The 26,108-nt window shown below is 31.8% G+C and overlaps 1 protein-coding gene across 3 annotated transcripts; it reads right to left on the bottom strand.

The window, feature by feature from the left end:
* Positions 1 to 11: 11 nt before the first annotated feature.
* On the bottom strand, positions 12 to 26,077 carry LOC140055755 (protein kinase C and casein kinase substrate in neurons protein 1-like). 3 transcript variants are annotated; one of them, XM_072101151.1, is made up of 12 exons: positions 25,952 to 26,060; positions 24,144 to 24,269; positions 20,283 to 20,507; positions 19,401 to 19,603; positions 16,887 to 17,024; positions 12,825 to 13,051; positions 11,330 to 11,450; positions 10,788 to 10,930; positions 7,593 to 7,634; positions 5,195 to 5,248; positions 3,779 to 3,915; positions 12 to 2,980 (listed from the first exon to the last, which is right to left on the bottom strand). In XM_072101151.1, exons 3-12 carry the CDS (start codon positions 20,494 to 20,496, stop codon positions 2,874 to 2,876), a joined length of 1,386 nt encoding a protein of 461 aa, XP_071957252.1. In that variant the 5' UTR covers positions 20,497 to 20,507; positions 24,144 to 24,269; positions 25,952 to 26,060; the 3' UTR covers positions 12 to 2,873. The 3 variants fall into 3 exon arrangements, with proteins under 3 accessions (XP_071957252.1, XP_071957251.1, XP_071957253.1); XM_072101150.1 differs by lacking the exon at positions 24,144 to 24,269 and having other exon boundaries at positions 25,952 to 26,077; XM_072101152.1 differs by lacking the exons at positions 7,593 to 7,634; positions 24,144 to 24,269 and having other exon boundaries at positions 25,952 to 26,077.
* Positions 26,078 to 26,108: the final 31 nt, after the last annotated feature.

Genomic DNA, 26,108 nt, shown 5'->3' with positions numbered 1-26,108 from the left:
TTTATTTTTTAATTAGTTGTGTACTGCAAAAGATGCTGACAAAATAAATTACAATCTTTATTTGATCAAACATTTTTGGGATAAAATATTTTATCTTTGTCATCAGTGGTGTTACAAATTACTGTAGCGTGCCATAGTTAGGTTAAAGAATAGAACATTATTTTCAAACTAGAGAATGGAAATGCTATTTTGTCAGCATGTATTGCAGTATAAACACAAATGAATGTATGCATAATTACAAAGTTAGGTTGCAAGTACCGAATGTATTTTGTACGCTCGTTTTATATTAACCCAGTTAAATTTTAATATTTCAAGAAATTGCAGTAACAACATTAATCTGTAAATAGGATCTAATTTCTGTTTAAATTACATTTGTTCATAGTATACATAATGCTTTTAAGGCAGAACATTACATTATCTGAATTTAATTTAGTTACAGAACACCAATGTGGGTGTGATTTTTTCTTCTAGTGATTTGGTATATCTTGTGTGCTGCGTAGTGCTATTGATAAGTCCCTCTGTCTTCTGTCTATCTTCTTCTCGTCTATTCTCTGCGGTTTTCCAAATTCCTTATTTATCTATCCAGAGAAACCTCAGTACTAATATCCTAGGTGGGTCAGCATTCCGTCAGCAATAATTTACTGTACTTAAATATAATACAAGGTGTAGGCTCTTTCAATTAAACCTTCTTAAATTCTCACAATAACTCTACTTTACTCTAGTACCAATTTTAAAAGAATGGTACATACTTGTTTTTACCAAATACCTGATGCTACACATATAGCTATCTTACTGACAAACATTTCAATCTCGAAAAAAAAGGAAAGAGGTCAATATAAATCTTACTTTTATACCTAAAAATATATCAGCTTAGTTACCCCCATAAATACACGACCAGCTATTATTTTACATATCTAAAAATTATAAATAATTATTGTTATTTAAGTATTAAATCGGAACATAAAACCAATTTTGAAATGAGATTAACATCTTCACTGCCAAACTGTATTCTTTCACTGAATAGATTTATTACAGATCTATGATACATTACTACAAACAAGTAAATTTCTTGAAAGTCATGAGTCACGGACAAGTATATGGTGGCGATATGACCAAATATGATAGTGATATGACATCATCATGTCCATATATGGGCACAATCATAAAGTTTGAAAGTGTAGACAAAGCTTTAGTCTCATAATGGTTGGCAGTGAATATGTTAATCCTCTACGCACATCGACAGGGCCTGCCCAATCCATGTCTATGGTAACCAGACCCAGCCATTAGCTAAATCAACATCTACAAATTACCTATGCATGGGTAAATTTTAACAGTGTACATAAAGGGAAGACAGCCAAGCCAGTAAACACGACTTATACACAAAGATAGAATAATCGAAACTGTTGGTCTCAACACAAACCTTTACAATGCTAGCTACAGCCTTAATAATATCAACTACTGTACACTGCTACATATATAAAGAAAATCACCAGTTTTAAGAGAGGTTTAGAATACCATTGTACCATTTTCTATTTCAAATAATATACTGCTAAATGCAACTATTAAACAATATGTACTTATGATCATATATATAATACAACAAAAAGATACTTTCATTGGCCAACAGAAAAGGCTCCTCACTATCTGTTTTGGAAAAAGCATAATTCCTCCTCTATGTATAAATTTAACAGTGTGTAAAGCTTTGTCTACGCTATCAAACTAGTTTGACGAAAAAAAGTGTGATGTGCCCAAATATGGTAGTGCTATGACATCATCATGTGCATATATGGGCATATCATTTTTTGTCACATAAACCTTGATAGTGTGGACAGAGCTTAAGAAACGTGTATAATATATTCACTTTTCCTATCAATCATCTCTCTGATTTTAACAGAATTCCTAAAAACTGAAACTTGAAGAAATTAGATCACATGGCCTGAAACTGAAACTTTTCTGGGGAGGTTTTTACGCACAACAACTGCTAATAACAGGCTAAAAATTATTAAAATATACAGCTTACAAGAACAAATCCAATAGTGTACAACGTACCAATATATAACTTAACTAACTATATTTCATTTAATAACTAACAGACATTCAAATTATTTATACAACCACTTTCCATTACATTATGTTTCTTTCCATCTGTCATCTGTTTTACACCAATTATACATATTCTTATTAAATAATAATTTTTTATGGTTTTTATAAAAATATTAGATCTTTATTAACCTATTTTGCTGAAAGCTTAAACTTTTGTAATATATAAACAATTTCAGGTAATAAATTTTAAGAAAACTGGCATTAACATAATGAACATGAATTTAAATAAAGATATTTTTCTTCTGAATTTGTTATTACTTAAAACATATTATTTGCAAATACATTAGATGAAATCATAATCCCTATTATTTAATTAATATTAATAAATGAAAAAAAAAGATTTGTCCAATATTTATACTTTTATTATACAACACGTTTGTTTAATGTATGCTTGACGTATGATAAGCCAGTGAGGTGAAAAAAGATACATACAATGTACAAACACGATTTTAGTAAGATTATAAAAGGTAAATTATTATTAGAGAAATTGAGTGAAGGAATTAAAAAATATAAAATGTAAGTAGTGAGCTTTTAATTTGTAACGGTAGCACAACACAGCAAACCGCGGATTCATATAAGGTAAGGTATTCCTCGGTTTAATGCTCAGTTTAAAAACGCAACTTATCATAATGTATGTTATGTTATAACACAGTTGATGAACTTTCCATGCTGTTATACTGCCATCACAAATTCAAAAGCTCCATATTATCTAGTTTGTTACTTTGCTTTGTTAATACAAAGTGCAACATATCTACTTATCACTGTCAGTTCTAAATCGATTCCCCATAACTTGCCGGGTAAAGACCGACATGACCGTGTATACGACCTTTACACCAACCCTGCTCATCCTCGTCTTCTAACTTTATGATAATATCACCTGTAAATAAATACAAGTACAATATAGTACAGTATAATAGGCCTATGTACAGTATAGAATTTATTGTACAATATATGGCAATACCACATTAAAAAAAGTTTCTTGTCAAATCACCAAAGTTAAGAAACATGGCCCTGGTGGATATTGCCTGCTGTATTTAAAGTGATATGACATAATAGTAAGGATATTTGATTAGTATGTGAAAGGCATGGGTTCGAACCTGTCTGAGCCATACTGATTGTATGCTTGGGTAAGATAATTTAATAACATTATGGGATGTGAAGATATTTCTGATACTGTATTCTCTCTATATTATGATGCACTCAAATGTCTTTTTATTAAAAATAAACTTTAAACCATATCAATATTAATAAAAATCATTGAAATTTGAAAAGATCATAATTATTTCACATGTACTTGAACCAAATATTTATAAAGTTATGTCATTACAGTATTCATTCACAGGTTATTTATAATTCATAAATGGCAATGTTGTTTATAAACTCAGTCTTATTTGCCATAATCTCATTCCTCAAAAGATTTCAACAGACAAAATATTAATTCTACAATTTAAACTTGGTCTAAATCTATGTCTACACTATCAAACCAATGTGCCCATATATGGTGATATGACTTCATCTTGTCTATATGAGCATGTCACATAAAGTTTGATAGTGTAGACAGAGCTTATTGATAAATCTTGGTTGTTAACCTGACATTGACCTAGATTCAAGTCCTGGGGCACAGACACAGAGGTCAGATTTGTGAATGTGGGTTAAAATTACAAAAATGGCATACCTTGATTGAATGTAAGTTCGTCTGATTCAGCTCCTGTGTAATCATATAGCGCCCTCACCTGAATTCCTTCTCCGTTCATCTCATCATGATCTTCATGATCCTCATCATCGAATGGATTTCCTCCATCAGGATCAGAACTAGCATAAAGAATTGACAAATTAGTTAATTGGTCATCATCTCAAGATTTTACAAGAACAAAATCATGATTTGTTTTTATATTTTTGGCACAAATGCCGAACTAGAACTCATACTTGTTTATTACTTCCAGACATGTTTAATTAAACTACCGTACACCGTTTTCATTGTTCAAGGTAAAGTAAATTGATAGTATTAAGTGTAGCGTAAATGTAAAGGCTCTCAATATTTATGAGGAAATGCAAAATGGAAATGTTTGTATGAAGTTACAAGGATAATAAATAATGCAATACTGTATATTCTTTATTTTTATTTTATAAACATTTGGGTGGTAATGTTGTTTAGTTTCTACCAGAAATTTCCTAAACAATTAATTAATATCGTTGTGTTAACAGTTTTATTGTGTACATATAAACAAGTACAAATTACATTCAAAAGCATTGTGTAATTTCATTTATCTTGGTTTTAACAGGGTATATTGAGCCTGTATTAAATAACAAAGGTACTTAAAACATACATATACGTTTAGCTATAGAAATGTTAAGGTTGTGGTCTCAAATTAGAATTTCTGAACACAGGCAACATTCTTTGATTCAACAACTGGTGGGGATTTGGATGTTGGGGGAGAGATTCTTAAATTATTTAACCTTTATTCTGTATTACATTAAGCCTGTTTTCCACTAGTCGTATACATTAGCGCAAATCAAACATTCTTGAGTGTGATTTGTTGAGAAAAATAGAGGAAAATACAAAGAAAAGAATAAATTTGCCTAGTGGAAAAAAACAGCTTTAGTGCTGTTTTTCATATCATATTATTGTCCAATGAAAGCTTATACAATTAATGAATAGGGTTACAAGAAATATATAAGAACATGTGCTGTTCACGTGCACAGCCAAAATTCAAAATTTGAAATGTACATTAAATAACATGACAGAACAGGAAGTAGTGAAAATTCAAAACAGATATGTATGACAATGGAAATACTAGGGAATATTGAGATGTTCTCCACAGACAGAGTTTTCTATTATTTATTATATACTGGGTAACCTCTTCAGACAAAGACTGGTCTCCCATAAGGCCCAGTTATGATCAGTGGCTGTGTGTGTACTAGTACACCAGGGTAACCCCCTACTCATCTCGAAAGAGGTTCTTTAAGGTGCGTGCACATGAGCTAAATGTGTACACTGGACCTACGGTTTATAGTCCGAGAAGACTCGTTCTCCCACCAGAACCATTTAACATGGTATTTTATGTTTGAATTACACCTTTGTCAATCTTACCCATAATTATTGTAAGCCGATGGATCCTGGTCGCCAGAATATCCCGATTGAGTACTGAAAAACAAAATTCATTATAATAAAATAAATATAAAAAAATAATCAGATTGATATGATTAAAAAGGATGTGACATAATAAACGATATAATATAAAATTATCATAAGCAAATCATATGACTATATACATATCAAAATCACAAGATCTAATTCTTAAAGTAACCTTTTGCTATAAAACATGAATTTAATGTTTTAATCTAGTTGTGTATTTACAAACTAAGTTTGTATGAAGACATGTATGCATTGTGTTTACTGGAGTACATTGTAACTTCTATAGTAAATATTATTAAGTCAATTCAACATACTTATTGAATTATTTATGAGTGTACAAGTATACAGTATTTGTTACCCAAGGATTTCACTTGTTTCCCCTATTTTCCAATTACAGTTACACTTGTGAAAATGATTATTATTCTTTCTAGCAGCGAATATTTGATTGTTATAGTTAGTCATATTATTACAATCTGTATATATTACGTAAAGCTAATAAAAAGTAATATTAATTATCAATTTCCCACAACCAATGACATCACTGCAACCATGTTTATAATTTATTGTTTACGTTATTTATCCACAAAAAGCACACAATGAACACAGCAAACCAAGAGTAAGCATAGAAAGTAATAATAATATAATATGCATGATTCATGCCACTGCTAAAAATGTAAATAACACACTACCAATATACAGTACTAGATAATAATCTCAAAATACAGTACAACCCCTATATGGGGACACTTTCCTACAGTGTAAAACGAATAAGGAATGTATTTTTTAACCCTACAGCCAACCCTATTCAAGGGATAGGGCATTTTTATGAAGGGGAAACTTTTCTGGGTCCTGAAGGAGTCCCCTTAATAAGAGTTTTACTGCAATTTGGGAAGCATAGAAAGTAATAATATAATAATATCCATGATTGACACACTTGTTAAACTAACAATATATTGGTTAAATATTAAAATCTCAAAATACAGTAGAACACTTATACTGGGACAACACTATTAAAGGGACACTTTTTCTTACAGTAAAACAAACAAAATTTTTTTTAACAGTCACAGCCTACAGCCACTCCTAGGGACATCTGTATTAAGGGGACACTATAATGAAGGTGTCCCCTTAATAGGGGTTCTACTGAAATCTGAAAATATATACAGATACAGTTGAACTATATTGGGACAACCCTATTGAAGGGACACTTCCCAGTAAAATGAACAAGAACCTATATGTTTTTAATACAGCCAACCCATACTCAAAGGACCCCACTATTAGGGGGACCTTTTGTTGGGTCCTGAAGGTGTCCCTTAATAGGGGTTCTACTGAAATCTGAAAATATACATACAGTGGAACCTGTTATATACGGTTCTACTATATTCAGAAAACTCAAAACAGAATACTCATATGTATTAGGAAAGAATGTCAGTATATAAATAGTATTGTACCTAAATGTTATTAATGTTACTTTGTCAAGTATTCACAATTAATTCAAATACTTGACATTTAGAATAAATCTATTGCACTTATAAATAAAGTTTCAGTGAAGCACTTCACATAGATAAAAAAAAGCAGTGTGATAGAAAAGGGTTATACTCTTATTCAATCAATTAAACAAAATATTTTGCACAATAATGAATATACGGTACTGCAATACTCATGCCATATATAGTTTCAGTAAATTGAATAAAATTCAAATTGAACTGTTATTATTATCTGTAGCCAAGGAAGTCTATATCTAATATATAATTATTATTGGCTGAATTTAAAATTTGACACACTGCATCACAATAGAATTATTTTAAAAAATAGATTTGTTAATATGACTTAATAAATGATTATTTTCAATATTTTGATAATTATGTATTATAGTATTGAATAAAATGTATTGAGATAGTGTACCATATATGTTTCCATTATCATTTAAACAATAAGCAACAAGTTTAATATAAAAGATATTTTGCATGTCACCTGATGGTTATTGAGAAGAAATTGGTTGAAAACCAGGGCTAGCCATTTTTTACTTTTTTCAAAGTGCATTTCAAAATGAAAGAATTAGGAGGAAAAAGAAAGGTCTGTTTTGCAAGAGTTATCGATTTTCTCTCAGTTTTGAGAGTTGACTGTATTTTGTGGGATGTTGCTATACTCAGTACAACATTAAATACTAGATGTAACTTTACCAGTGCGCAATTCTTAAACCAAAAACCTCCACCACATAGCTTGATTAGAAAATGATGATACAAGTAAAATGGCCGTGCTAATATAATGGTTTAGTTAGCCTGCACTCATGAAACCAACAACAATGAAAAAACAAAGCGACAGACATCACAGCATGTAACACACACCGACTCACCTGTATGAAGTGTAAACCTGATTTTCTACTTCCCCATTATTCCTATATATCGGTGCAATGAATGAATTTCATGATCAATTTACAATGACAATAAGATATAAAATAAACAATAATGAAGATACAAACAGTGGCAGTACCAGCTGACAAGGGCAAAGCTTGACCTTTGACATTTAACCCCCTATAAAGTGATTTTGATCAGCCTATACGAAAAAATCTCTAGCAAGGAATATACAGCTGGGGATGCCACTGTTTGAGAAAAGTAAATGAAAAACACCTCTAAATGAAAAAGCTCAAGAAAAACACAAAAGAAAGTAAATAAATATCAAATGATCATATGTAAATGCTTCTAAGAAAAATTCAGCAAAAGCGATAGTTGACTACCTAGCTGATGATAATTATAACTATTCAAACTACTCGTTTAAATACCTAAGCTACTACTAAATTTTTAAATACCTCTACATGCTTTTCTTTTCTTTATACTTGCATTTCTGGAATATTTACATACTGATAAATTCATAAGTAACATATATTATATTCCGCATTAAAATTCTTCTAAACTAATTTTGCTGTTATACTCATGAGAAATGATTTTCTATTAAAATCAGAGAAATATCTGATGGAACCAAGGCAATCTAACAACAGGACACTGAGCTCGCCTTGCCAAGATAGGAATTTGTAACAGTCTTTTGATCTTATGTCTGGCTGCGACAAATACCAACAGTAATGTAATATGTACATATTGTCCGCGGTGCACGAGGGGCTGTTAAGGGCAATTGATCCTGTCGCAGCCACAGATAAACCCTTTGAGCTTAGCATCCTGTGGTTAGATTCCCTTGATGAAACTAACAATCAAAATTAACTACGTTTCTAATCAAATTCTATATATATTTATTTTTTAATAGCACTAAACCATTTTGATTGCTTTATTGGATTAATGAGCACCCTGTTAATAGTGACCCTTATATTATTATTATTATTATTATTATTAGGGGGCACTTGATTCAAAGAGCACAGTGAATATTATATCTATGAAAAGTTGTGATTTGAGTTGTTGAAACTGAACATCAGTACAAATAAATTCTTGTATAAATAGAAACTAATTTGAAATGGATGGTTAAAAATTGTTTCCAATTTCAAAAAGAAAGCTTATTTACGCCACTACTGTAAGAAAATAAACCAATTTAATTTACAGTAGAACCCTTCCTTAGGGATATTCCTCATTTAGGGGACATTCCATTTAAGGGTCCCAAAATGTATCCTTAATAGGAGTTCTACTCTAGTAAGTTGTAATAGAAGAATAGGCACTCTCCCAATACCAGACACTCAGGGGATAGAACAAGATTTTAATATTTAAAATAAATTTTAAATGGTAATTACAAAATTGTTTAAATTATTTTTTAAACAATGTTTAAACATTTAGAATTGCCTTTCGGGTTGCCAGTATCTTGGAAAAAATGCAAATAATAATTTATTTATTAAAAACATTTAAAATACTGCCTGTTTTGGGTTTTTTTTTACATAACATATTATTTTTTATTTTTGTACTCATTGCTAAATCTCTAAGGAGACGCTGTCATAAGTATTTTTTTTTTTTTTAATTACCTCAACAAATTTGGAACTTTTTAGACCAAACTAAAGTCTGATTTTGGGAGAGTGTAAATCAAATAAAGCAAAATGAAATGGAAAAACTATCTAGCTTCTATTTGTAAGATATAGCCAGAGGAATTAGTGAAACAGTATAAATTGTCTAAAAATAAAGCGTATAAATTGTCTAAAAATAAAACATGCAAATAAAACATTCAACCAAGTTCTAAGAAAAACCATTATACTATGTGAACATTACACTCACTCTACAGTAGAATCATAGGGGTTAAAGGTCACCCTCTGCCTATAGATGCCAGTAAATCTGTGATAAATATTTAAAAGGTTCTCAGAGCTATACGCTTTTGTTAGTAACCAACACAGAAGAATTCACAGATCTGTATTTACATATGTATGCTACAGTGTTATTTTTGTTAAAGCAGTATAAACTTTGTTTTTTAAATGCAAACAGCATATTTTTCATTCAACAATGATAAATATCAAACAATATTTGCATATTAAATAATTTCTTTCTTTGAAGTCTTATTTGTTTAGAAAATACATTATTTATATAGCACACATATGCAAATAAAATCTCTATAATTGCATATACTGATAGCAGAGCAATATTAATACACAGTTACCAAGAAATTAATATTTAAAAATGACGAGCATTAAAATAATGTAGAATATTTTCTTTAGGAAACCCCTATTATACCAGGGGGTTTCTTAATAGGGGTTCCACCATTGTGTAATCAAACTAAACGATTTTTTGACAAACAAATGATTCCAATTTTGCATTTTCTTAATAATTAAACTATACAACTATACTTGTAATATGAAAAAAGGAAATATATTAAAAAAATTTTCTCTATTCATAAGAAAGCTGCAAATGCAGAAAACAAATTTTTAAATTATGGTTATTCTAGAAATGCACTGCAATATTTTAATTTATAGATTTCTGATTCAAACTAAAACATAGAAAATAAATCAGGGGAAAAAATCAATTTATGGAAAATTGTGTTTTTTTTCTTCTTTTTTGCTGCAGTTATGAAGCCAAATATACCTTTTATGTAGTTTCTTTTTATACCTAAAATTATGTAAGCAATAATTATAATAAATTTAAATAAAACATGAAAAAGAATTATTTCTCATACATTTATATATTTAAAATTTCAAACAAAAGAAGTCCTTATTCGTTTATGGTCAAATGTTTTGAAGTTTTTGTATTGTTTTATTTATTTACTTCAACAATGTTTTAAGAGGTGGTCCATCCATCCAGCCAAAGCTGATCATTAGGGGACCTAAGAACATTACAGTTTGACTAGACGACACTTGGCCACTAACTTCTACAATACAGTAACAATAAAAACCAAACAAAAGGACCAACAAAATACAAGTAGACAAATAATAAATTATAAATACACCAAATAGACTTAAACAACAGATAAAACAAATTAATGAAAAAACATTAACATTCTCAAAAATAAAATACGCAAGTGAAACAAAAACAAACCTAACTAAAGTAAACGACTCAAAACAAATAATTAACTAAGAAAACAAACAAAAGAATAGTTAAACAAAACAAATGAAAACAAACAATTGCTAACAAACCTGCTCATCGTGTTGTAATCTTGATTTGAATACTCTGACGTCGATCGGTACGAGGATATTGCCACGCCTTTATCTCCGACCCCGCTCACGTTTCCTCTTGATTTCTTTGACGTGATCGCTCGTGATAAATCTTCAGAATATTCCTATTGAAATGGTAGTTTTTTAAATTTTTTTTCTCAATTTTATTAATTTGTAATTTAATTTTCAGTTATGCATCCCAGTACATGTATTGTTATTGTGTTGAAAAATGTTTTTTATTTAATTTCATTTTCACTTATGCATTCCAGTACATGTATTGTAAATGTGTTGAGAAACGTTTTTAAATTAATTTCGTTTTTTGTATACTGTTACATAGTTTACGATTATTTAGAGAATTTGATGAGGAAATGAATATATCTTATTCAATTACTTTTAGATCAAGCTAATACTATATTAATATTTTGAAATGTTGTTTAACAGTATAGGTTTTAAATTATTGCTAGTTTTCACACAAAATTCAATACAAATTATTAAGTAGCCCGATATTCAAGCAACAAGATTACCTCAAATGTAGGCCAGTTCATGGGCATGCCCGATCCGTTTGTGTTTTTCCACCATTTGAGATCCTTGTCCGAGTCAGCATTTTGTACCGTTGTAACAAAGTTTGAATAAACTTGAGTAAATCTATAAAAAGATAAAATTACTTTTTTGTTACAAATACATAAGTTTATGAATTTACTGTTAGTGTTAAAACATCTGCGATGTTAATCAAATGTCAAAGTTCACATTAGATCAAAATATAAACAAAAAAAATAATGCAGAGCACAAACAATGATGGTAGGTACAATATTTTAATTTAAACCATATAGTCCATTAATTAATGAGTATCTTCAATTATTAAGAACATGGCTTAATCTAATACTAGCACATCTAGTAGTTTGAAGACTCATACTAGGCTAAAGGTCAATTTACACAGATGAGCAGTAAAAAACCGGAAAAACCGAACATACCTAGCTATAACAACACAAGGTCTAGTGGTCTAATTGATAAGAAAAATATTATATTAAGGTCCGAGTTACGAGTGTGTGACAAGTTTCTTTTATCGTTTTTCACTTACTATTCTTTATTCTAATTTCCTTTCATTGTTATCTATATTTTCAATCTAATTCAAAGTTCCTGAACTGTATTAACATAGAATAGGCTTATACAAGTCACAATATGCACCTTGCCTTTTGTTATTTTGACATTGCAAATAGTTTAAATAGTTTAAACATTACACACGTACTATTTAATGGTAAAGTTTAAAAATAATAATCACTCTGTCAGTGAGAATACTTATTGCCTGAGTAATAGTATATCAAATATGCAAAACTGCATCATAATATAAATATTTAAATAGTTTTAACATTACACGCAATACAATATATATTGTTAGAAAATGTACTATTTAATGGTAATATTTAAAAAGAATAATCACTATGTCAGTGAGAATATTATTGCCTGGTACAATAACTAACAGTAAATACAATAAGCAGAACTGCATCATAATATACGGTTATTCTTTCTCACAAGAATTCAAAAACACACAATCAAACAAGTGATTGTATACATTTTTGTTAGGACAGTAATTCCATTACTATTTCTAAGAAATTGGATTTGTTTTCGAAATAGATAGTACTGTATGTAAGATAGATAGCTTTTTGCTGTGCTTTATTTTGTGAAAGATCAAGTACTTGGAAATACTCATGCCTGGAAACTATGTAGAACTGCATCATAAAATAATGCTACAGTTTTTCTTACAGAATTTTGAATACAGAAAATAATATTGAAAAATATAAGATCTGTATAATGTCTGTTTCTGGGAAAATGGATTTATTTTTAATACAGTACAAATTAGAAATCTTTCTTTGGGAAATTCCTATCAAGGGACACACACCATTTTCCTGTATAAAGAAATAAGGGCAAAAGGGTTTTAACACTACAGTCAACCACTATTCAAAAGTACAACCCTATTTTGTGGGGACACTGTAGGGGTATAAGATAACATTTTAAGCTTACTGTTGATTTTGTGACAGATCAAGTACTTGGTGTAGCTGTAGCAACGTTTCCTTAAAGAAATCAAGTCGGCTTTGTTCAAACTGCTGCGTCTTGTCAAAATGCATATTCATGTCTTCCATATAACGTGCGTTCATTCCCGTGATGTCTTCCAGTGCCTTTGTGTATTTATCTTTGGTTTTCTCGCATTCATTTCTACACTTCTCAACCTTGTCTTGTAGTTTTTTCACCTGAAGAATATTTGAGATAAATTGTATTACTGATAACAAATATACTTCAAAAGCTAAGTGTTATATATACAGATTAAAAGCATTTATCATAAAATCTTTATTATTATTAATTATTATTATTAGTATTATTATATCTACTGTACTTAAGAGAAAAAGAAAAAATTATGTTTTACTTCCACAAAAACATGAAAAACAAAGATGAATACAATTTAAATCTTTAAAATGGGCTTTCGGATAACTATTTTATGTAAATAAAGTTATGGCTTTATTAGGTAAATAATTTTGTTCAGATTCATTTTTCAGTGAATAATGAATGTGACATTAAATTATGGCATATTAATAAACATTAATTTTTTCAGGCGGACAATATTTTTAATCTTTAAACATAAGAGATAAGAATATGCAAAATAAAAGTTTTAATAATCAAGACTTCCGCCAGAGATACTATACTAATATTAATTTAATTATATATTATTGGGTCAGTGGCCTACATACTATTAAATAAATAAATGAATGGATATTATTTTCACAATGAGAGTTTTGTTAATAATGTTTTAGCACAGCGTAACCAATGGAAACATGTTGTATGTACTGTGATAGCAGGAAATTGATGATACATTCGATTGTAACTGTTCTCACTGTATAGCTAGACAGGTGAAATGTATTGAAGGTCAGACGTGTTTCAATGTTTTAATATCAAAAATGATCTCATATAAGCTTAATGCTTTGTTTATATAATAGTTTAAAATAAAACTCATAAATCTCAAAAACATCATCATTATGAGTTGAATAAAATCATTATGATTGAGTTACTCTATTCTGTACCTAATCTGGAATCTACAGTTGAACCTCTACTAAGTGGACACCTTCACAACCAACTGTCCCCTTAATAGGGATGTCCCCTGAACAGGGTTGGCAGTAGTGCTAATGCATACTGTACTCTGCCACAAGTGTGTTTCATGGGAAAGTGTCCTTTTAATGGAGGTGTCCAAAAGGAGGAATCACTGTGTTCATACTAAACATAGGCCATGTCCCCTAATTTCACATCAACCAATTACAGAAAATTCTGCTTTCTTTTATTATACGTAAAAAACACATTAAACTAAATCTGATGCAGTGTAATCATTGAATTATCGCAAGAGAGTTAGCATAAATTAGCATGTGCTTACACAATTTGTAATGAACATGCTGAAAAAAATCGAAATTACTGTAACCGCTCAGGATAACCGATTGGCACTGGATAACATAAGTTTGCACATGATTTGCATAGAGTTCTATGTCACAGTACCGAAGGACTGTGTGTACTATTCTGTACAAGGACTCTGTTAGATCATGGATTAAAGAATAGAAGGATATGCATCGACGGTGACATCAAACGATTTTACAACGCGCTTGCCTATACTAAAGCACTGCTGCCAATCAAACAAACACGCTCATTGAACTCTTGTGTCTCTAACCGCGGCCCTCTGTAAAACGCTGCGAATCAACTGTTACATTTTTTGAGACCAAAACGTAACCATGTAGAAATCGTATGCGCGGTCTGAATGTTCTATTGACATGTCTGCGTCGATGTTTAATTGACAACAAAAATATATTGCTGAATAATTCTGTTTTAGTTTCATCACAATCGGACTACGAAAAGTTCACTTTCTTACGACTGGTAATTTTAAGTAGTTGGTAATATTAATAAAATATGCAATTTTTATATTTGAATTATCATTATTTGCCTGCCATCTTCTGTCTTTAAAAATTGCGGTAATCTATAGAATATTAAATTATGCATTTGACCATGTATGTTGTTAGCGTGGCCGGTGTTCACCCATACAACAATCGTGTTTTTAATATATGGCTAAGCAGTGGTTTCTTCATAAATCTCCTTAATTATCGATGTGATATTATATTTAAATTGTAGTGCCTGGTGATTGGCTAGTGGTTATGTCATCCACATCACATCCAATCACCGGGTCTAATTGAATGAAAACAGCGATCCCTGATCCGAGATTGGCTGGCTATGTATAGTTGCGATTCGTTACCTAGTGGTCGTTTTGAAAAGTACACGCAGGGCAAACTTAATCACGAACAAACGAAGTACCTATTATTATTCACACAAGAAGTAAGACAACGGTGAGTATATAGATCATGATTACACGTTGTCTCTACTACACTTAAGATTAGCCTAGGCCTACCTAGGCAGTATCAATGTCGGCAAATCATATGGTTTACTAGTAAGCCTAGAAGGCCTAGTATCCTTGCTGATTTTGTAATTTTACATGTAGGCTGAGACAACAAATAGTTATTGTAAAAACATTAGCGTAGATCAATCGCGGCAGAAACCTATACTAATTACAATTATAGCATCTACAATTCCTCATCAGAAAGATTATAACTAAATTTGTCATCGTATAAATTGTTCGTCGCCATTGTTGCTAGCGCTAAAACATCATGCCACCAAAGAACGCGCGAAAGAAGCGTAGCCAACAAGGTTAAATATTGTTGCACATGTGCAGTAAACAATATATTAGGCACGCGACCGTTTCGTTGTTACCATGCGGTTAATTAAACTGATAACATTGTGGGCGGTCCGCGGTCTGTCGGCGAGAGTCAAGGAACCCTTGATCTCACGTCGATGCATATCCTTCTATTCTTTAATTCATGGTTCGATCCAGACAAACAAACAGAAATATATTATAAAAACATGTGCATAGGATTTCTCTACTTTCTGTATCTTTTCAAAATAATTTTTTGTCGGTTGAGGCTTTACTAAATTCTTATCTAAACCTACTTAGGTGTACGATACTATGTTGAGTGGGTTTTAACATCTAAAATATTAATCTTTGATGCTAAGTCCTAAATTACGAATGACTTGAAGTGGCTTAGCGGAAAGACAAACGTCACTTGATGTCAGGTATCCATTTAGTGAAAAAAGTCAATTTATCTATGCCTCTGTCAAACATAGGAATTAATATTGTTACGTAGGTAGTCTTTAATGTGTTTAATAATGGATATACTCATAAATATGTGTGCACTGTTATTTTTCAATGTAAATGCTTACGTACAGTAGTAAACTAATAATAATTTATTTATTTATATTGGGAAAATGCCATAAAATCTAACGCCACAAGATATTAACATTTTATTTAACATAAAATATTAATTTCATAAAGTTAAAAGTTAGCTTCATTACAAACAACATTTATAAGAGGTACAGTGTTTGTCCACCAAAAACTGAAGAAAAAAAAAATTAAGATGAATAAAATCAGCCTTTGATAGGCTGATTTGGAGTTTCAATGAAGTTACAACGTATACTGTAATGTATTCACTTCCATAGAAAAACAAAGAAAAGTAATGATTTCATTTATAAAATATACAGTTTTACTTCAGGACCCAAACAGCTTTAACAGGGTGTTCGCTATAGTGTTAATATGTCCCCTTGTTTCCATTTTTGAGTTTCAATAAAGTTATTCACTTCCATAGAAAAACAAACAAAAATAATAATTTCATTTATGAAATATACGGTTAAACTTCAGGACCCACACAGATTTAATAGTGGTGATCCCTTGTCAGTGGCGTAACGCCTATTAACGCTCACTGGCTAAACCCAGGGGCCTAGCAACTTATGGGGGGGGGGGGGGCCTGAACAGTGCCCAGAGGAAAAAACATTAAAGTCGAATAGGGCTAAAAATGCCAGAGGGCTCCAGCGTTGGAGGGTCACTTAGGGTTCCTAAACTAGGGGCCTCTGCATTATGTCACTGCCTCCGTTTGTTTCACCATAAAGTGTTCCCTGAATTGAGATGTCCAAAATGAGTACAGTAGTACAATTGTAATTGTCACAAACCTGGTCAGGTGACATGTTGGTATCCTCGGCCGCATTTTTCTCTAGGTTTGCTGCAGAGTGTTCTTGTTTACAAGCAACATGGTATGCTTTCTTAGTTTGTTGTACTCTATTGTAAAGCTTTGCCCAAGGCTTTTGTGCCTGAAAAAAGGAAGAGTGGAATTACAGTAAAAATAAAAACTAAGTTTGAACGTTTTGCCTGTTCCATTATCTGTGTTAACGCACCATGTAATTTAACATGTTAGTTTTATATAGTTATTAAATTAAATATATGATAAATCTATAATATTATATAAATATAAAAGATTATACAATTATATACAAAGGTAGTCATATTTCAAATACTACAAGTACAGTTTCCAAAGAGCATCCTTTAGTAATCCCTTTTTGATAATCAATCTCCCCCCCCCCCCCACCCTTTTTTGTTTGTTTACACAACATCTTAAACATACTGTTATTTTTTTTTATTTATCATTTATAGAGAATTCATACTTTATAATCGGATGTACAGTAACACACATAATCTACATAAATGACAGTGGAAAGTGGATAACATGAAACGCTCTAATATCTACTCAATTCTAGCTGCGTTATTATTTCTATCAACTATTTCCAAAATATGCGCTATATGATATAAATCTTTAAGCACAGATATTAACAAGTAATAATTTAAGCACTTTAGGTATTATAAATTGCGACTGCGGTTGTTGATGTGTAAGGGGATCACACTACCGTACATGACAGTGAACTCAAAGCGTTTTAAAGCTCTTTCAATTCTACTCTTCATCTTGACGAAGCAGCTATTCAGAATGAACAGGCTTAAAGCAAGGATAAACAAACAGCTTAGCGAAAACTTTAGACCTATTCATGACAAATTAAAGATCTAATGCTTTTTAATATTGTTTTCTAAATTTAGGATATTATTATGGTATGTACAATGTAACCAATCTCATACTGTAATACTTTAGAAAGATATTTTAAAATTTTAAATTATTTCCATTTGCTGGTGCATCGATTGTTATGTAGCTATGTTTTTGTTTTGGTCTTTGTTTAGTTAAGTCCTAAGCTACATTAGATGCTTTCTCTTAAAATTGCACGTACAAACGTGGTCTTCACTATCATTCTGTAGGTTTCCTTTCTTATAGAATTATACTTAAATTAATACATGGTGATGCGTTAAGTTTCTAGTTTAATAACATCTTTTTCGCACACTATTCTGTATAAAGCTATGTCTACAGTCCTATCAAATTATTTTGACAAAAAAAGTGTGATGTACCCAAATATGGTAGTTACACACCCAAATATGGTGATAAGATACCATCATGTCCATATATGGGCATATCACATCAGATAAAGTTTGATAGTGTAGACAGAGCTTAGCATATTAAGGCATTTCCTTTAGGTTTATTCTCCAAATCTTTTTGAAATAATTTACTGTTAGTTGACCTCAAGCAAGATTATGTCCATATTGCCCAACATTACATTCAGCTTGTAAAGTAATCAAATTAAGAAATGGTTAATGTGAAGGATTTAGAGCTTGTTATTGATCTATATGTAATGTAAAAGTTAAATTACAATATACAGTATCTGCCAACGTGAAATTAAATTAAAATGTAATGTAACTGTATGTGTAATAATATTTAATTAAATGCAGACAAAGAAATACAATAATAGAATAGAAATAATAATAAGAATAGCTACAGAAGTTCAGATCTAATGAAGGCTTCATCATTATTAAAGGCCTGCATAATCAATGAAGATCCAATACAGTCGAGCCCCTATTACGGGGACAAAACTTCGGAAATCAACTCCTTAAAAGATGTGTCATTTGAATAGGGATTAACTTTGGCCACAGTGTATAGGTTTCACATACAGTATATTCATAGTGTCCTCTTAATGATTGATGCTGTGTGAAAGGAATCTATTGTACTGTAACACTGTGCATACTTAATAAGTTCCATGAAATGAAACTAAACCATAATTTCTTTCTAGTCTTGTTATTAATATTAGGTCACATTCAGCTACAACATCATATGATCATCAAATATATGAAATATTTTGTTAAAGAGTGTGTGAAAAAACAATAAAATACAATAATAATAATAGTTCATTCTTATATAGCGCATAAGCAAGCTCCCAATGCACTGTCCACATTATTACCCTGGTCATTTTTTTGGATCGAACCCCGATCTCACAATCAGTAATCCAATGTCCAACACACTGCAACCCATGCACATTGACAAATTGATTACAGGGCATTTGACCTTAAGTGTTAATATTAAGTGGCTTAAGAATAGTTAGTCCTAATAGCAATACTGTATTTTGACCCACCACCCTCATATTGGTAAGTAAGACAAACCCAGCTACTGTGCCAGTACTTACTTTTCTAAAAGCTTCATAAGCTTCAATGGTTTACAATAAAATACAACTAATTACAGGGCATTTCACAGCCATGATTTGAACCCACCACCCTCATATTGGTAAGCAAGACCACCCAGCTATTGTGCCACTACTTACTTTTCTAAAAGCTTCATCAGCTTCAATGGTTTCCTTAAATCCATTCATCATCTTTTTATGGTAGTTCTCCTTCTGCCATGCCTTGATGCTTTGTTGTACATCCTGTATTAGCTTACTTCCTATCTCTAGATGTAGATCACACTTACGATCTGATTCCGTAAGAACCGCCTTCCACGCAGACTTTGTTGTACCATATTCCGGACCTGGAAAAACATTTTTTTTTCAAGATAAAGTATAGTTTGGCTGCCTTGTGTATACTTGAAAGGTTTTTTACACTTGTAATACGTATGTCGTTTATTTTTAAACTGTTTATAAATTCATAAATAACTAATAAGGTTAAATAATAATAAATAATTAGTTGCAACACTATATGAAACTCAAAGTTCAAAGTTTCAATCAATAACGAAAGGCCTAGGAAATTGAGGCATGATTGGAAGACTTAAGCCTTACACTGTATAGTCTCAAAATGTAGTGGGTAGGTCTATAATAATAATAATAATTGACAAGTGTAGTTTTACATGAAAATGACGCCAACATTTTAGAATGGGGTTCAGATTTCTAAAACGGAAAACAAGTTGGAAAACATGCCAATTTGCATAGAGTACTGTAGAACCATCCTTTAGGACATCTCTATTAAGGGGCAAACTTTCTTGTAAAATAAAGGGAAATATATGTTTTAATACTACCATCCCTATTTTTATTATTACAGGGGAAATTTGTATAGTACAAAAGGTGCCTTCTTAACATGAATCTGCTGTAAAAAACCTAGGTCAAAATTCATTTTATAATTTTCATGGAAAAAAAAGAAACACCACAGTAAAGGAAACAGAAAAAATACATTTTTCATACTGTACACCTCCTAATCAACTCAGATTTACCAACCTTTTTCAATAAGATCACTCCATTTTTTGGACCAGTTACGTAAACTCTTTGCATATTTCTTTTCCAGTTCACTCCTCTCATTCAGCATCATAACTAGATCATTACAAAGTCTGTGTCCATCATCTATCCTTTTTACCGTTCGCTTGTATTGTCCCAGTTCCCAAAAACTCTTTCCATCCTCAATTATTTGGTCCTCGTACCCTTGTTCTGACATTTTTTACTAGACTATAAAAATAGGAAAAAAAAATAGAAATTTGGGTTAAAATTACAATTCATATAAACTTTCTTGAAAAAAGAAACACCACAGTAATAACTTAGTATTATAAGGCCAATTTACACAGACTAGATGGTACGCTCGCTTCGCTCGCGTACCATCTAGGTCGTGCCCACAGATGGTTCTCGAATACATAATAATTTCAGCGTTAAAAAACTGGCGATTTCAAATGTACGTACAATAATACATGTCGTTTACAGGAACGAATAAATAGACACTGATTTATGTACTCAACTAAAATTAGCACCCTGAGAATTACTTCCGAAAGAGAAACTTGTCACAAAATGAGACCAATATTGTTTAAGTCAAATTTAAACAAACTTAATTTGTGTTTTGTATGTAACATTAGGGGTGAGGGATGGGGAAGAGGGTGGGTGCAAAGAGAAACATTTTTAAATATATTAAATATATTCTTTATCCATTTAGTAACGAAATATTAATTGTTTTCATGTTTTACAAATAATATATCAGTAAACACAGTAAAACATTGCTATGTAACACTTTGTTGAAACTATCACCGTCCTAGTCGATTGAAATAGTACAGTACATGTAACGATACATCACTACGACGTGTATGTTTATATAATGTAAAACAATTTGTGAAAACCACCTCTATTCGGGGAAAATCATAAAATCGATTTACTCGTCAATAAAAATTAAATTATCTAACTCAACTTTATTAGTAGGCCTAATGGTTTTCAATTGTTTCTTAGAGCCAATTCATACTTAAGTTGGTTCCTACCCTACCCACCAAAGTTGTTCTGCGTTTAGGGGATTTGATGCACCGTAGGCCTATCCTCTACTGGCTTTACAACGCTACTCATGCCAGTGAGGGAAGGGTGATGATGTGGGTGGTTTAAATGCAATAATAAAGATTTGTACATAATATACGGCGACTGAAAACGCTAGCTCATTATCCGTTAAAAAAAAATTATATCCAACCTCTGCAGCACATTGAAAAAAAATGGATCGAATTTCTGTTATGAGTATACAGTACTTGCCTTTACGACGCCTGAGGGAATAGACACTTGTGGAACAGAGATTGGAATGTTCCATTCATCGCAAATCAATACATTTGTATAAACGTATATTAAATCTATCAAAATAGTATTTTTTTAAGAAAAGCGGCCTGTCTTCAACATTATGATGCTGTACTCGAGCTGATCAACCGGTTTTCAGCCATTAAAAACAATTATCGTAGGAGGAGATAGGAAAATGCGAAGCATCCTCGTATTATTGTCTGTGGGTATTTTTCAAGACGGACATCCATTAGACAGTGTATACCACGATCGAAAAACACCCCTATTTGGGGCAAATCGTTGAACCTAAATTCGTTTTAATTGTCAATAACTAATTATCTAACTCAATTTAATTAGTAAACAGGGTTACATCAGGTGGTTAAAATCAGTACCGAGATTCTAACCAACTTTATATACCATCGAGTAAACATTCTAGAAAAAACGCGCGATTTACCGAATTTTGCCCTTACGTAAATTTATATATAGAAGAGTGGTAATGGTAAGCGGAAAATAAGGTAGGAATTGTATCTACTGTACTTACAAAGTACCACTGTATAAAATAACTAAGTGTTGTTGACCAGTTTTCTCCTTTTCCTGATGATACTACTACAGTATTACTAATACATTGTACTGTAATCCTTGCTAACATTAAAATACATTACTGTAACAACATAGAATGCATGCCATTGGAGGATCCAGGATTGAAAATGGGAGGAGGGAGGTGAGCTGGTAGGGGTTTAAATATTGTGAAATGAATTGCTGAGCTTGGCTTAATAATGTTCTAATGTTTAATTAGGGGGAGCGCAGGCTGGCTAGGCCGACCATGGAGCCACTGCATGCTCACCATGAGCATTTCAGAAACATTCACTAGATTGAGCTGTTCAATACCAGCACTGTAGCCATGCGTTAAAGCCATCAGGTCACACTCTAAAGCTTCCAGACCTGCTTTTTAATACTCTATAATCCTGCGTTATCTACTGTACACTTGCATAAAATGTCACTAGGAAGCTTTGAATTACAGTAGCAAATATTATCGTACATTTTCAAGTACCATTTTATTCAGTATGTAGAGTGTTCAATATGATACTTTATTATAAATAACTTTAGGATGTTCATAATTCAGGTATGTACTGTGTTTATCATTAAATTAGAGTTATTGGTAGCTTTCTGTAACTCTGTTCAGATAAACACGCCCAATTTAGCCATTTACAACTTATTTAACCCCTCCTACAGTATTGCAGCCTATTCAGTGGACACCCCTATATTAATATTAAGGAAACACTTACTTATGACAGGAAATGAATGTAATTAACGCTATATGACGGACACACCTATTTAGGGGACACTCTCTTGTGGCACATTTGTTGTTAGGTCGTGAAATTGATTAACACTAACAGTAGGGTTCTAATTTACTACACCTTCATTAAAGATTCCTAATTAGCAAGATTGTTAAATTAGTTTTTACATTTTAAATAATTTAGCCACTTGTATACTGTATCCAAAGAATTGTTTACTTTCTGGGTTGGTTCCATACTAATTACTACACTGTAATCATAAAATCATTACTATTGGTCCAAAGTACAACGCAATGCCATAACTCTATTAAATTAAAATATAAAATGCACAATCAATCAAGCAGTGCTAAGCTCTCTCTACACTATCAAACTAGTTTGACAAAAAAAGTGTGATATGCCCAAATATGACAGTGATATGCCCAAATATAGTAGTGATATGACATCATGTCCATATATGGGCATATCACATAAAGTTTGATAGTGTAGACAGAACTTTAGGGAGCTTCCTAATTGAAACGACCTAAGGACCTACGCATTAATTTTTTTGTTGGTCGTCACCCAGGCGTGGACCCAGAAACCACCAAAACTGTGTCGCGTATTATAGAGTAAGGAAAAATAACTTTCTCGCAGCACATGCGCACTACGAATTGACATGACCTTAAACTTCATCGCAAAAAAAAATCTCTAATGCAGTGCATGTGAAAACTTTTACAATTGTTTTTCTATGCTTCCTTTTCACACCTACAACATTTTTAGACAGGAAGATATCATCAGATGTTGTGTTGTATACACTCTACTGTATAAGGTCATAAAAAAGCTGTTTACAGAAGGGTACATCTACGATTAATATCTTTGGAAATGAGCTACACATTAATTATCACACAATTCAAATGTCCAGGAAAAAACCATCATATCCAAATTATGGTGAGATCATATGGATAATCCCGTTAAATTAAAACTAGCTATAGTTTGATGTGAACGCCACTATAACATATTTTACTAATCAATTGAGAAACCGGTTATTCTATAGTATAGCAACATACAAATTCCAGCTGAAGACATTTGTACAAGATTAAAAAAAAATTTTTAATTTGAATTTTTAATTATAATAATAATATAAATGTTTCGTTTATCAATATAGAAATAAAAAAAAAAAAAACACTTTTTTTTCAGATTCTTTTTTTCAATGATCAGTATTTAAATTACTAAGTTACAGAACTTGGGATCTACATAATACTTCGTAATCATAGTCAACAAAAAACCAGCCAAATACCTGATAACAACTGACCCAGAACAAATAAAGAGAGATATTGTATTGTGAGTGCTTTTTCTATGCGATTTCTATTATCCAATTCTTGTCCTATCAGTCCACTCAACATACAGATTAAATACCTAAACACTATAAAAAAGATGTTAGTTCAGATTCAGTTCATTCACATTGTTCAGAAACATGTACCTGTAGAAAATAGTTACATTATGTAGTATGTTTGTTTGTTGTTACCATTTTTATGCTAATATTGGGATGAAACACTTTTTTAATCTTGGATCTCAAGGAGTCACTGAAATTCTTTCACAACACAAGGCTTTTCCTACTGTAATCCAAATTGAATTTGCTATAAATATATTTGCATTAAATTATAATCCAATTCCTCCATTCACATATCATATACAGTAGTTTGTTTGTTTGTTTTATTTATTTACTACAGGCATTGTATACAAATAATGAATAGCAAGAACAAAAAATGAATACTATAAAACAGTATGTGGTCATAGGTCACTAAAATAAGATTAAATTCTAAACCGAGGATGCACTGTAACAGACGAGTATACAATCAGGGCTCGATTTTTGAAATTTTACTAGCTAGACCACTATAAATATCGAGCCCTGACAATGGGGGTTGCAGCAGCCACTTCGAGACATGAGGCACTTGCGCTACCTGTTTTACTGAAAAATACTATGGACTTGAACTACTGTACCAAGATGACAGGAAAAAGGCCAGGCCAGATGAGCCCAATATTTCTACTAGTCCCTGGCAAAAGGGGAACTGTTCGTGACGGGGTTTGCGATAACATAAGCGGCTAGTTTTAATTGATTCAAAGGTAGGATTCCTTTACAACAGGCTTAGCATTTAGTATAGCTAAAATCCCTGCTAAAATTTTGCGATAAATCGTGACATTTTGACACTGGACGGGCCAGGGACTTAAACTACTAACTTCACCCTTTCATTTCCCACGCTTGCGCTACCAGTACCATAAAAATATTCCCCCCTAAATGCAACACAGTGACCTCTCCGTATGGAAATATATCAGTCACAAACCACCCGCCTCCTGGAGTTTATGTAAACTTAAATGTAAACTCCTGTAAAAAAGTAATTATTAAACATTTTAATCCCGCCAACCAAAATTTAAATAATATGCTTAGTACCCCACTCCCCAGATCCTGGTGGCTTGTAACTGTCATGGAAACACACAAAAAAGTAATTGCAAAATGAAAGAAGGAAGCGTAAAAATAAAAACAAAATTCTGAAAATTAAAAATAAATTGCACAATTAAAGAACAAAACATACACTTAAAGTGCTCCACAAACAGTTCAAAACTACACTACACAATTAAATTTATTCAGCAACAAATTTAGAACTAGGGCCTAGCTAGGCTACCACCTCAAAATAAAAATTAGCCACTGCAACAAACTTTAAAAAACTGTAATTATAAAGTGTAAACAATTTTTTTTTAAAGGCACTACAAAAAAACGGGCCTCGGCTAGTCATGAAAATTATCACAACTTCAAATGTTGGAATATAGTATAAGGCGCCAAATAACCTTCGCTAGGCCTATACCAACCAACACAAACACAGTGATGTGTGACCAAGAAAGACCTCCACGACCACAGGCCTAGGCCTATATGATGCTGGCTTACTGCGGTGTTTACTGTAAGCTAGGCCTAGCCAGCAGAGAGAGGCCTACATCATCGTCGACGTTCAAGCCTGTCCTTTTGGTAAAGCCTAACATCACACTTCTCACTAACCGACATCAACATTAAAACCATACCTAAATAATTCAGAATAAGAACATAGATTATACCTTTTCGTTGCCGTCCAACACGTTTATAATGATGACAGTAAGCCACTATTATAGCGGAAATCAGACCCTGCGGTTTCACACAATATGGCTATCGCTATCTCTTTTTTCGGCCTCCGCATTCTATCATCTGATTGGTGGGTGTGGCGCTATCGCCCTC

Source organism: Antedon mediterranea, chromosome 7 (genome assembly GCF_964355755.1).
Source record: "Antedon mediterranea chromosome 7, ecAntMedi1.1, whole genome shotgun sequence".
In the NCBI taxonomy this organism is placed as follows: domain Eukaryota; kingdom Metazoa; phylum Echinodermata; class Crinoidea; order Comatulida; family Antedonidae; genus Antedon; species Antedon mediterranea.
Note: the sequence above shows the minus strand (reverse complement) of the source record. Positions and strands in the feature narration are given on the sequence as shown.

Excerpts from the sequence above, each read along its gene's own strand:
- LOC140055755 (XM_072101150.1), bottom strand. The coding sequence starts at position 20,496 with ATGTCAGAACAAGGGTACGAGGACCAAATAATTGAGGATGGAAAGAGT. Across the intron at positions 3,916-5,194 it reads TCGGCTTACAATAATTATGG|TTCTGATCCTGATGGAGGAA; the intron begins GTAAGATTGACA and ends TCTTTATGCTAG. Across the intron at positions 2,981-3,778 it reads CGAACTTACATTCAATCAAG|GTGATATTATCATAAAGTTA; the intron begins GTATGCCATTTT and ends ATTTATTTACAG.